This window comes from Martes martes (genome assembly GCF_963455335.1).
Source record: "Martes martes genome assembly, chromosome: 10".
Taxonomy (NCBI): domain Eukaryota; kingdom Metazoa; phylum Chordata; class Mammalia; order Carnivora; family Mustelidae; genus Martes; species Martes martes.
Window position 1 is genome coordinate 5,998,430 of NC_137898.1, and position 12,174 is coordinate 6,010,603.

Consider the following 12,174-nt stretch of genomic DNA (forward strand, 5'->3'; position numbering starts at 1 on the left):
TCTACCAGTCACCCTAGCTTGCCCCCCCCAGGAATGGTCTAAAAGCAACCCCAGCGGCACACCGAGCCTGCCTTGGTTCTCAGGGAGAGGTGCTGCTTAGCCAAGATGAGTCAGGGTCCAGTTCTGTCTTGGTCTCCATGGCAACCAAGGGCCACAAGGCCCTAGCCCAATGTCCTCACCCCTCATTTCTCTTTCCTGCCCCTTCAGACCCGGCTCCTTTGTGGGTCAAGCATATTCCCTGCCACACATTTGCACACTCTGTGCCAGTGACCTGGGCTGCCCGCCCCTCCCCTACCACCCCCATCCAAGGAAAGCAGCCCAGGGTGATAGAGGCGGCCAGGCTGAGGCCAGGCAGGCAGTCATGGATCTGGGTCCTGGCTTGGCCACTTTCTAGCTGTGGGACTTGGCGCCTGTGCCTTAATCTCCCTGTAAACAGAAACAGTAACCCCTCCCCGCCCCCATCCTGTTACTGTGAGCATTAAATAGCAAAACCTTCTGGTTAGTTAATAGATAGTTATTAGCAGCAGCAGCACAGTGAAGGGCACGGTGGGCACTTGGTAATAGTGGCCCTTCTGTCACAGCCAGCACTCCGGGACCCCAAGTCCCCTCCCCGCCCCCGGCTCCTGACTGTCCACAAAGGAGGTTCCAAAGCCTCCATCCAGCATCTTCCCCATCAGGGCAGCCCCAACCTCTTGCTCCAGCCCTCTTTCTGCCCCCTCTGCAGCCCCTTCTCCAGCCCCTCACTCAGGTCCCTGCTTCCTGACACCCTCGCCTGTGCTCAGCCTCCCCCCTGCCCAGATCACCCTCCCCTTCCAATAGGGAGTTCCCACGCGAGCCTCCCTCACTCTCCCGCCTGCTTGGGAGACCCGCTCCGCAGCCCTTGACGATTCTCTGATCCTGGTGCCCAGGAAACCGTGTTGTCATTCGGTAACTGGGTCTGTCGTCCACTGGACTGTGCCTTCCACCGGGCAGGGAACCAAGTCCGATCGTCTCTGTGTCCCCAGAGCACACTTGGCGTGGAGTCCAGCCTGGAGTGGGTACCAGCAGATGCCGGCCCCAGCCTGCTGCCCACCCTTCACTCATGCAGGGGCTGGCGGCACCGCACGCATGCCGGACACGTGGGATCTGTGAGGGCAGGCTGAGCAGCGAGATTTATAGAGGAACCCAGGGCAGCAGCGGGGGGAGTATCTGGAGCTGGGTCGGCAGGCTCAGGGCACGGCCAGCCTAAGCTGGGGGTCAGGGACCCATGGCCCCTTCACGCCCCCAGGGACACAGTGTAGGCGGCATGATGTGGGACACCCCAGGAAGGGCCAGGGCATAGGGATGGGCTTCCCTCCATCAGCCCGGGACAGAGCTGGTGCTGAGGGCCCCGTCATTCCAACTGGGGTAGGGGTTTCAGGGACCGGAGTTAAGAGGGGAGGAGCATAGCCCATCCATCCAACACGTCCATCTGGTGGCTATGTGCCAGCGGGTAGAGTCCCACATGCAGAGCTCCCTCTGGGCTGCAGGAGGTCGGGGATCTAGGTGGGCAGGTGGGCGTGGCAGCCGGGGCCCCGGGGGAGCCTAGTCCAGCGGCCCCTGGAAAATGAGGCGGACGCAGCCATGCTCGCCGGTGAGCCAGGCCCCACAAAAGGGGCAGGCAGCATGGAAAGCGTGAGTGCCGTGGGGCAGTGGTGTCTGGGCCCAGTAGCGGGCAGTCTTCTCCGAACACACATGGCCACAGGGTGCAAAGGCATGGCTCGGTGGCCCGGGGTCCAGACAGAGGCCTGCCTCCTGGCCAAGCCACAGGGGGACGTAGGGCCCCACGAGGCGACAGAGAGGACACTCGCGCTCCTGGGGGCCCCGCTCTCTTCTGCAGCCCCAGCCGTGGTAGCCGTGGACGTGGCCACACCGGACGTAGACCCAGGGCTGCTGCTTGTCGGGTGCTGTGCGGCCCCGGGCCGGACTCGGGAAGGCCAGGGTGCTGAGGCCCACGGGGCACTGGGGCCGTGCCGCGTTCGCCTCCTGCCGCTGGGCCTCCAGCTGCTTCAGCGTGGGGGCCCTCAGCAGCCCCGCCGGCGTGCGCCACAGCAGAGTGGCCCCACACAGGTCAATGAGGGAGCCGTCCTGCAGCACGTTGGACTCATTTTCCACCTGCCAGAGACAGCAGAAGGGCCTTACTGCTCAAGAGGCCGCCCAAACCCTGGCTGTTGGGCAGCCATCCCCTCAGCCAAGCCACCTGACCATCCCACCAAAGCACCCTGGAGAGCACACCCTGGACAGGGGGGCCGGCTAGGCCAGAGGAGACAGCAGGGCTGCGGCAGATGAGGGGCGAGGATGGAGGCAGAGGAGCCAGGAGGGCGGAGAAGCCACACAGGAGGGCAAGTCAAAGTCTCCAGGCATGCACTGTCCCTCACAGTGGGATGGGGACTTAGTCATGTCATAGATCAAATCAGGAGATCTGAACCAAAATGAGGTGTCCCCCCAGGCTCTCCCCTAAGGGCACAAATGGGAAACTCTTCTATCTGAAACCTGGGGACTCGGCCCAAGGCAGCTGTCCTCTTGGCTGTGGCTAAAAACAAGGACTCTAGAGCTAGCCTGTCTGGGTGTGAATTCTGGCTTCACTGTCTATAACTCAGCATCCCTGGTCGAGTAACTCAACCTCTCTGCGTCTTAATTTCCTTATCCTCAGGCTGGATGCTACTTCCCATACTTCCCGTTATCTCAAGTGGTTCTCACGAATCAATCACTGTAAACGCTGGGAACGGAACCTGGAACGTCGTGGGTACTCCGCAAGCGGATGCTAGTGAAATTCACATGCACAGTGTTTTTAAAAGTAACGTTTCCCCAAATTTCCCGGGAGAACTGATGCTCTGGAAAGAGAAGCCCTGCTCTTCCCTGAGATTTCGCCTCCGCGGGCCCGATGTGCTCACACGCTGAAGAGCTCTGCATCATGGCCCGTTTGACGAGCTTGGCCCCATGACCTTGGGCTGGCCCCTACTTCTCTCTAGGACCCTCTCGCAGCTCTGAACCTGGGTTCTCTCATCTGTGCCGCGTGGAGCCTTCACTGTCCCCAAATCAGAACTCCTCCAAGGGCCCTTCCGGCGAGGCGAGGATAATAAGGCTAAATCCGTCTGAACGTGAGAGACACCTTACAGACTGCCAACACTTTAGGCTATAATCCGCTCACACATGGGCCAAGTGTCATCCTCGTAAGAGGCTGTGATTCCTCCAGCTGCCAGGCTCCCTCAAGCCACCGGGTACTGCAGCATTCACATCTGCTCTAACACACGCCACCCCACGGGCCTCCGGCAGCATGTGGGCTACGTTTTGGAGACTATGGTCTGGCCCTTTCTGTGGGGCAAGTGGTGCACGGCCCCTAGATGGAGCCTGTTGGGGCTCCTCTGGGTAGGAGGGGAGGAGATCAGGGGGAAGGGCCCGGCAGGGATGAGGGGAGAAGGTGGGCAGGGAGCAGGCCACCTACCAGCTTCCCTCGCTGCTGTGCAGAGCGGCTGTCCCTCAGAGTGTACACGTTCCCACAGACGGATATCTCCCTCCAGACACCCGGGGCTGAGTCCTCCGAGAAGCCCCCTGCTGGGTGCATCACCAGGACCCCATTGGTGGTTAAGCCGTCCATCAAGCCGTCGGGGGTCCGCCACTTGGCCGCCCGCTCCTGAGACCACACGTGGGATCAGATCCTATTTCCGAGTGGCCCCCCCAGCCAGCTGTGAGCCAGGGATGCTGCCCTTCTACCCTCACGGTCAGAGGTGACCCAGACAGGACTGGAATGGACGCTGCACAGCTGGAACTCTCGGAGCCTCTCAGTGCTCATTTGTTAAGTGGCATCACTGGTCCCAGCACAGGTCCTGGTTAGGATGGCTGCCCGCTGGTCCATCACCCCAGGGTGCTGCCCCTCCCTACCCGACCCTTCTGCTCACTCTCAGATGACGTCCCAGTCCCTGCCTGGGGGGCTCACTCACTCCAAGGAAGATGTTGCTGGAGGCATCGAAGCCAGCGGCATAGATGCGGGCAGTATAGGGCGGCCGGCGGTCACACAGGATGCGGCAGGCGTAGCGGGAGATGGTGCTCTGGGCTGAGGGGCCCTCGGCAGCCCCTCCCCCGGGGGATGTGTCTGTTACCACAAAGTCGATCATGTTCTCCGTGGAGCGGCCAATCTGTGACGAAGCGGGGAGCAAGCCCAGGGATGCTATGTGTGCAGGTCAATCCCAAGGGCTTCCCCCAACCTCCGCCAGCCCAGGGTTCCCGGCAGCTGCTCTGTAAGCAGGGTCACCAAACAACGAGGAGGGAGCAGTACCATCCCAGCTCCCCAGGCCCTCTGGGCTCTCAACTGGCGTCTCCAAATCCAGTCACTGGGGTCTGGGGCTTCTCTGTCTTCCCTACTCAATAAACATGAGTTGATTTTTTTTTTTTTGAATGATCAGTGGAAAGGGGACACCCAGTCTGGAGTGAATTTTTTGTAGGTACTAGATACCAAGCCCCGCGCTTCACATGCAGTATCTCAGCTGATCTGCCTGATAGTCCATGGAGTGGTACGTTATGGGCCCACTGTAGAGAGGAGGAAACTGAGGCCCAGAGCGAGTGAGTGACTCTTGCCCAAAGTCACCCAGCTGGTAAGTGATGGAGCTGGGATCTGACCCAGGCAGTACGACTCTCATGCCACACTCTTAACCCCTAAGCTGCGTGGCCTCCTGTGGCCTGGGTGTCTGGTCTTGGGTTTTTAAAATTTCGATGTGGCCACTGATTTGCTGTGTGGCTCCCGAAGTCAACAGCCCTCCTTGGACATCCTGCTTCTTCATCTGGAGCACAGTCGACTGTACTGGGGGCCCCCAGAGACCGTGGCCTCGGTCTTCCAGGTTCACCCTGGAACGCCCACAGAGCTGGACCTCGAGGCCTGGTGGCCCAGTGACCAAGAGGTGCACAGAGGGGCCTGAGCATACCTGGAACATGTCCGTGTCACTGTCATGTGTGTACTCGACGATGACCGAGTGGCTCCGGGACAGCGTGTACGAGATGCTGTGCTGGCCGCGGTTACTCAGTGCCTGGTGGGGAGAAAGGAGAAGTCATTTCCCAGGGCATGTGGCCAGAAGAAGTGTGAGCCTCGGAGCCAGAGGCTAGAACCCAAGGCCCCCTGGCCAATCCCAGCGAAGGGCCTGCTCTACCCTTGCCAAGGGAGTGCTGTGTGGCTGGCACTATATGCAGGTTACCTTACTTGACCCCTACAGCCACCCCAAGAAGGAGGCATCGTTATCATTCCCATTTTACAGCTGAAGGAACCGCAGCTCAGAGAGGAGAAGAAACTGGCCTAAAGACACACAGCTAGACACGGAGAGCCTGTATCTTAACCCAAGTGCGCTGAAGCCAAAGGCTTTTCCTTGGCCACCGCTGTGTGACTGTCACGTTCCTCCTCTGAGCCGTGGCTGCCTCAAAATGATGCTGATCATTTCCATTCAATGGCTGGGGTCTGGTCATCAAAGAGACATTTTGTGAATTGTAACGACAGTGCGCCACAAGGGATCCCCTCTCTGCACCATTTCTCCGGCAGCCCAAGGCCTGAAGTGAGTGAGGACACAAGGGGGCTCCCCCGCTCCAGTGCGGTCGAGGGCGGGTAGGACCCGGAAGGCTGAAGACCTGGGACTTGGGCAGGGAGCACAGGACCTCTGTCCAGGTCCTCTGGGACAAGCTGCTTGCCTTGGAGACGAGCGGTGTGGAGATGTGGTGCATGACGTCGGGCTTCACGCCATTGGCATGGGGCCGGCGGCTCAGCGCCAGGCGGCTTCTCCGGCGGCCCTTGTCCCCACTTGCCAGACACCCGTTGTAGCTGTGGGTGTAGGGGGTTAAAGAGAAGGGGTTGCCGGGAGAAAGAGAGAGAGAGAGAGAAAGAGAGAGAAAGTGAGCCCCTGAGAGATTTGGAGGAACTGCCAACTTCTGGGCAGTCTACCTTCATAAACCAGCTCTATAACCAGCGGAAACTAGGAGACCATTCCCTACCAGTCTGCGTTTGGGGAGTAGGATGAGGGGCAGAATATCTTCGAAAGGCCTTTCATTCAATTATCCAGTGTTTCCTGGACACCTGACCGGTCAGCTGCTGGGTGCTGGGGTGCCACGGGGGGCACACCGCAGGTCAGTTCTATCCCCTTGGTGACAGGGAAGGGGTGTCCTGAGCTTTTCAAGGAAGCTGGGCACGAATTGTACCACAGGCCCAGAGGCAGGAGAAGGGAATTCTCAGATCAGGTTTCGGAGAGGGGGGACACCTTTACTAGGCCTTGAAGAACCGGAAAGGATTCACCTTTACCGCAAACTTTCGTTTACGACACCACAAGTACGAATGGAAACCAGAATGAAAGAAACAGACAGACCCACAATGCCACCAGCTCCATATATCCATACATGTCAAATTTCTACCTTCCTTCCAGCTTTTATCCGGAGGGAGTGACTGTGAAAGGCAAAGATGGGGTGAGTCACAGCCTTGATCACTGCCATGGACTGGAGCCTCCTGTGTTCCTGGAGTTTCACGTTAATAATTACCTAATGGAATCTGTACAATGTCCTGCCAGGCAAGTATCTTTCTTCCCATTTTACAGATAAGGAAAATTGAGGCTCAGGGAGGTAAATTGACCTGCCTGAGGTCCCAGGCTAGTAAGTGAAAAAGTCAGAGATCTGAACTCGGGTCTGTCTGACTCCGGCCTCTCTTGCAGAAGCCCTTCCAGAGGGAAGGCTCGCCCCAAGTGAAGGGCCTGAGACTGGCAGGGTTTGGTGAGATCAGGGAGTGGAGACTTGGGTGGTGAGCTGAAGTAGAGGCAGATGAAGCTGGGGGAAGGGCCTTGAACACCAAGCTTAGGAGTCTGGACTTGATTCTGTGAGACTAGGGAGCTACAGAAGGTTTTGGAGCTAGGAGTGCCAGGATGAAGAGGTGCCAAATACAGACTAAGACCACTTGATTCAGAGTTTTCTTGTGAGCTTGTTAAAATGTAGATTCCCTGGCTCCACCCATGGAGACTCTGATTCTGTAAGTTTGGGATGGGACTGTCAGGGGGGTCTTTTCAGTGTGCTCTCCAGGTGGCTCTCTCCAGCGTGGGGCTTCATTGCTCTAGCAAGCATAAACCGCAGTGAAGAGGGCCTCTACCCTTAGGTCTGCACTCTCCCTCATCAGTGGCCTCACCCTCAGTTGAAATTCTGCCCTTCCTTTGGGACACCCAGCAGCTGTTTTTCTCATGCAAGCAGCCCTGACAGGGGCAAAATCACTTTTGCCCTCCTAAACTCTTCCCACTTATGAGGTGTGGGCCAGTTCTGGACACAGGCTCGGGACTCAGATGGGCCTGGCTTCAATCCTGGCTCTTCCACTTACCACATAACCTCTGTAAAACGGTGCTAATTAATCAGGACCTACCTCGCAGGTTCATTGTGAGAACTAAATGAGATAAAGCATTTGAAAATGCTTGGCACAGAGTTTGACATATGTAGATAGCAAGCCCTTGATAAATGTTAACTTATTAGGAAAAAGCACATGATGTGTACATGTCAGCAAACGGTAGCCACTATTATTTCTAAATAATCATAATGATAGCATAGCTCATCAAATATCTTCTTCCGTGCAGATGGCAGAGAGAGAGGCCAAAAGGAAGTGTGGATGGGGGAGGAAGAAGAGGGATCTGCGCCTGGGGGCAGCGCTAAGTGGGTGGTGCAAGGATCCTGGTCAGGGGGAGACCAGGAAGGGAATGAGGTCTACCCAACCACCAGCTCACATCGCTTCCCTTCTCCTGGCCTCGGTTTTCTCATCTGTAGCACGAGGGTCAGCTGTGGCTTAGTCAAAGTGCACTCGACCTGGAGTGAGAAAGACCTAGGTCCGAATCCCAGCCCTGCCACTTACCAGCTGTGTGCCCTTGGACCAGTCACTTCCCCTCTCTGAGCCTCGGTTTCCTCACCTCCTTCCTCACAGCATCTTTGTGAAGATTGAAATGAAATAATGTCCATGAAAGGGCTTGGCACAAGCCTGCCTCCCAGAACACCTGATATGTGCCAGGCACTGTCCTACGTGCTTTACAGAAATCACCTCCTTCATTCCTCTGACAACCCTCTGAGGTATCATTATCGTCCCTACTCGTAAGATGGGGAAATGGAGGCACAGGGAAGTTAAGCAACTTGCAAAGGCAGGATTTGAACCAAGCATTTTTGCTGGAGAACCAGAGTTCTTCACGCCAGCCTACATCTGCTAGGTGCTTTTGAAAGGCAGATGGTGCTGCTTTTTTTCTGATCAGAAACTTAGGTGGGCAGTAAGAGATTTCTCAGTAATTTATAAAAAATGGGAAGATAAAATAACAAGAATAGAGGTGGGTTTGATCAACTCTGTCTCTCAGCTGGGAAGGTGAGGAGGGACAAACAGCAGAAGGTCATACGTGGGGAGAGCTGGGGCCCTTGGTCTGTTGCCCTGGGGGTGCCTGGTGCCCTGCCCCACCTGGACCAGGGTCGCTCACCCCAGGACGATGAGTTCGCCATACTTGATGGGCTCCTCGCCTGGCTGTGCATCTTCACCAGGAGAAGAGAGGACACAAGAGCCCTGGGTCCCTGGATGCCGGAGGTCTGAGGTTCGGGGAGACCCCACTTCAGGGTTTCCTTCTAGCACCATTCTGGGCAGAGTGGGAGAGGAGAAAAAGAATTTTGCAACCTCCCATCCCAACCCCCCTCAATGCCAGCTCAGGCCTGCTGCGGGGCCACCTAGGCTAAGTGACCTTTCACCACCTCTGTTGCTATGGCAACTGCTCCACCTCTGCCTCCTTTAAACTGTCCCGGGGTTGCCAGGATACCAGGGAAGGGAACCGGGTGGGATGGAACCAAGGGGAGAGGGCCCCCTATTCAGAGAGTCAGGATCTCTGGTGGGGCCATAGGGGTGGACCAACATGGGGTGGCCAGAGGCTTCTTTTTGGCCAGGACACCAGTCTGGGATCTGCTTAGAAGAGGGACACCTCAGGAGTTGGAGGACCCTTATTCCTCATCTTAGACTTAGTTGCTGAGTTGGCTCTTGGCCCAGTGGCCTCTGAGTAACCCTTCTGTGGGGTCTTTGGAATCTATCTATCCATCTTAATCATTCAGCCCCTTTGCAGGTCTAGGCCTCTTGTCTGTCTGTCTTTTTCTCAATGACTCTCTGCCCTCCTGGGCTGTCCTTTTTCCGCCGTCTCTCTTCCCACCCTCCTCCCCATCTCCGTCTGTCTGGCCACCTTCCTCTCCCCATCCATCTGCCTCAGTCTCCCCACCTTGGCCTCACCGGGCCGGCAGGCCTCTGGACCCCTCCCGGGTGCGCGCCCCCTCCCTCCCTCAGGTGTCTGTCTGCAGTCCCAGGGCCGCCCGGGTCTCTGGAGGCCTGTGGGGGCGGCGCTCCCCCCTCCGGCTGGGGCTGCAGCAGAGCCCGTCTCCGCAGGAAGCCTGTTTGGAAAACATCCCCGCGCAGGAGGGACTGCGCCGGGGCAGGCCCGCGCCCCGCGCTGGGGGCAGGCACAATGACGGCCCAGCGCATACGCAGATACACACCCGGCGGCCCCTCGCCACAAACACGCGCGCGCACGCACACAGTCCCGCACACCCCGAGCCCCGCGGGCAGTGCCCGGACGGGGGCCGAGCCCACCCGGGACCCGAGAGCGCGCAAACAGCACCCCGGCTGCCGCCCTCGGACCCACTCCCCCTGCCGCCCCCAGACACGCAAACACGCCCCCCGCGCCCGCCGAAGCCAGCCCGGCGCAGCCCCCGCCCCCTCCGCCCCGGCGGTCTCACCTGACGGCGCTCCCGGTCCCGCTCAGCGCCTCTCCCTTCGCGCCTCGCCCCTGCTCGGCCCCGGGGCCGCTGCGGCGGGATGGGCCCGGCCCGCGGCGGCTCCGCGCTGCCTCGTCACGGGGACACCCGGGGCCGGGGGAGGGGGCGAAAGCTAACCGCCACACTCCGCCCCCTGTCCCGATGCCCCGCCCCGTTGAGCCCGCCCCCAGGAGCCCCGCCCCACCGAGACCCCGCCCCTTGCGGCGAATCTTAACGCTAGTCTACAGAGCCCCGCCCCCCTAGGGGAGACCACGCCCCCTCCCTCAGCCCGCCCCAGACTCTGGGAAGCCCCGCCCACCCCTCTGTCTCAGGAACTCCCTAGGCAGTCTTCACCGGTTCGGGGACTCCCCGGTATCTTTGAGATCCATCCCCGGGTTCTGGCTCCCCAGACCCCGCCCTCATTTCTGGGGACTTACGGGTTCTCCCAGAGACACGGGCACCCCCTCCCCCATCGCAAGTCGGAGACTTCGCCCTGGGCGCGAGGCCCCTTTTACCCCCTTTGGCCGCGGGACTCTCCACCTCCTGCCCAAGACCCCGCCTCCCAAATGGGAACCGGTGGAATTAGAGGAGAATCGAGGGCTGGAAGGAGAGAAGGAAAATACTAGAGGAATCGGAGGAGGGGTTGTCCTTTAGCAGGAAGGACGAGGAAGAATGCTGCTATTGACTCGACTTGAAGACCTGTCTTCAGCCTAGCTCAGTCACTTTCTCGCGGGGTGACCTCTGGCCGGCTCTGGACCCGGGGTGTCCGGGAACACCTCCCTCCTTCCCTCTAGCACTCACACACTACTCGAGAAGCCAAAAAGGGGATGGAGACCTTGGGGAGCACGCAGCTCCTTCCCGGCCTGCAAGAGATCTATCAGTCTATGCCAGGTGCCATGCTCTGTGCTTTGAGCGCAATAAAACTTTTAATTTCTGGGAGGCGGGCACGATAATCCCCCATTTTACAGATGAGAAAACAGAGTTGTACAAACTTAACTTGGAACGTGGTTATCTTGCTAGAAAGGGACCAGGAGTGGATCTCAGCTGTGTGACTCCAAAATCTGGACTCTTAACTTCTATACCTTGTTGTTATGATGAGGAATGGCAGGATGGGGTTCAGAGGTACAGAGCAGGAGAGACCCAGAAATGCATCAGATAAGATCCCTACAGCACATTATTTCTCAGTATGTTTGGAACCATAACCAAGAGCTGGGGGAAGCCCACAGGGTAGACCTTTAAATACTCTCTGGAGAATTTATTGAGGAAATCAAGGAAGGCTGTACAGAGGAGGTGTCCTTTGGCTCCAGTCATGAAGGAGAAGTGAAAGTTTGTCCATACATTCCTGAAAGAGAGCATTCTTCCTCGTCTCCCCCCATCTTGTTGCTTGTGAAGCTCTTGTCTCCTGGACCCCCCTGGGCCCCACCACATCCACACACCCCACTAACTCCCCTACCTAAAAATAGTCCATGATACCAACTGCTTTGCCAACTGTTTGGGGGGCCCAGCAGCCAGATGAAACTAGAAGGCAGCTAGCAGCACGTCCTTTAGGGACAAAGACACTCATTAATCAAAGAGAGGCTCCCTGAGAGGCCACCACTGAGGAGGCCGGACTGCTGGGCTGTCAGCAGCAGATCTTACAAATCCTGCATCACAGGAGAGCTGCCATCCCTGAATGTCTGCTATGTGCCCACCTCGATGCCACGTACGTACAGCCACCATGGGACACGGGACAGTGGGACAGTCTCACTCACTCCTCTTCGCGTTCCCAGCTTCCAGCACATTGCCTGCTAGAGCAGGCCCTCAGTAAACATGTGCTCAATAACTATTAGAATCTCCAGTTTACAGAGGAGGAAACTGAGGATCGGGGAACAGGGGAAGAGATACTTGCCCCAGGTCACACACTCATGCAAGCACATAGCTGAGCCCCAGGGCTACCATCTGACAGCAGACTGCAGGGAGGAAGGACTGAGAGAGATTCCAGGGCACTGCAGGAGGCAGAGATTTCTCCTGTGGTACAGTGCACCTGGGACCAGAGCTGCATGGTGAGCATAGCCAGACCACAAAAGGCCTCCTGAAGCCTGGGGTGAGCCTGGTCCCAGCATTGTCCAGGTGGGAGAGAGGAAGGGAGTGTTGGGACACCACCAACAGACACCAGTTCCAGCCTTGACTTCTGGCTCTGTCTTAAGAACTCCAGCTTCTGGGGCGCCTGGGCGGCTCAGTGGGTTAAAGCCTCTGCCTTCGGCTCAGGTCATGGTCCCAGGGTCCTGGGATCGAGCCCCATATCGGGCTCTCTGCTCCGTGGGGAGCCTGCTTCCTCCTTTCTCTCTCCACCTGCCTCTCTGCCTGCTTGTGATCTCAGTCTGTCAAACAAATAAATAAAATATTTTTTATTTT

The 12,174-nt window shown here is 58.0% G+C and overlaps 1 protein-coding gene across 1 annotated transcript; it reads right to left on the bottom strand.

The window, feature by feature from the left end:
* Positions 1-497: 497 nt before the first annotated feature.
* PELI3 (pellino E3 ubiquitin protein ligase family member 3) lies at positions 498-9,884 on the bottom strand. The gene is made up of 8 exons (XM_080817493.1): positions 9,763-9,884; positions 8,472-8,624; positions 7,868-7,939; positions 5,689-5,818; positions 4,938-5,039; positions 3,960-4,154; positions 3,464-3,652; positions 498-2,133 (listed from the first exon to the last, which is right to left on the bottom strand). The coding sequence occupies exons 2-8, from the start codon at positions 8,621-8,623 to the stop codon at positions 1,564-1,566; spliced, it is 1,410 nt and encodes a 469-aa protein (XP_080673619.1). The 5' UTR covers position 8,624; positions 9,763-9,884; the 3' UTR covers positions 498-1,563.
* Positions 9,885-12,174: the final 2,290 nt, after the last annotated feature.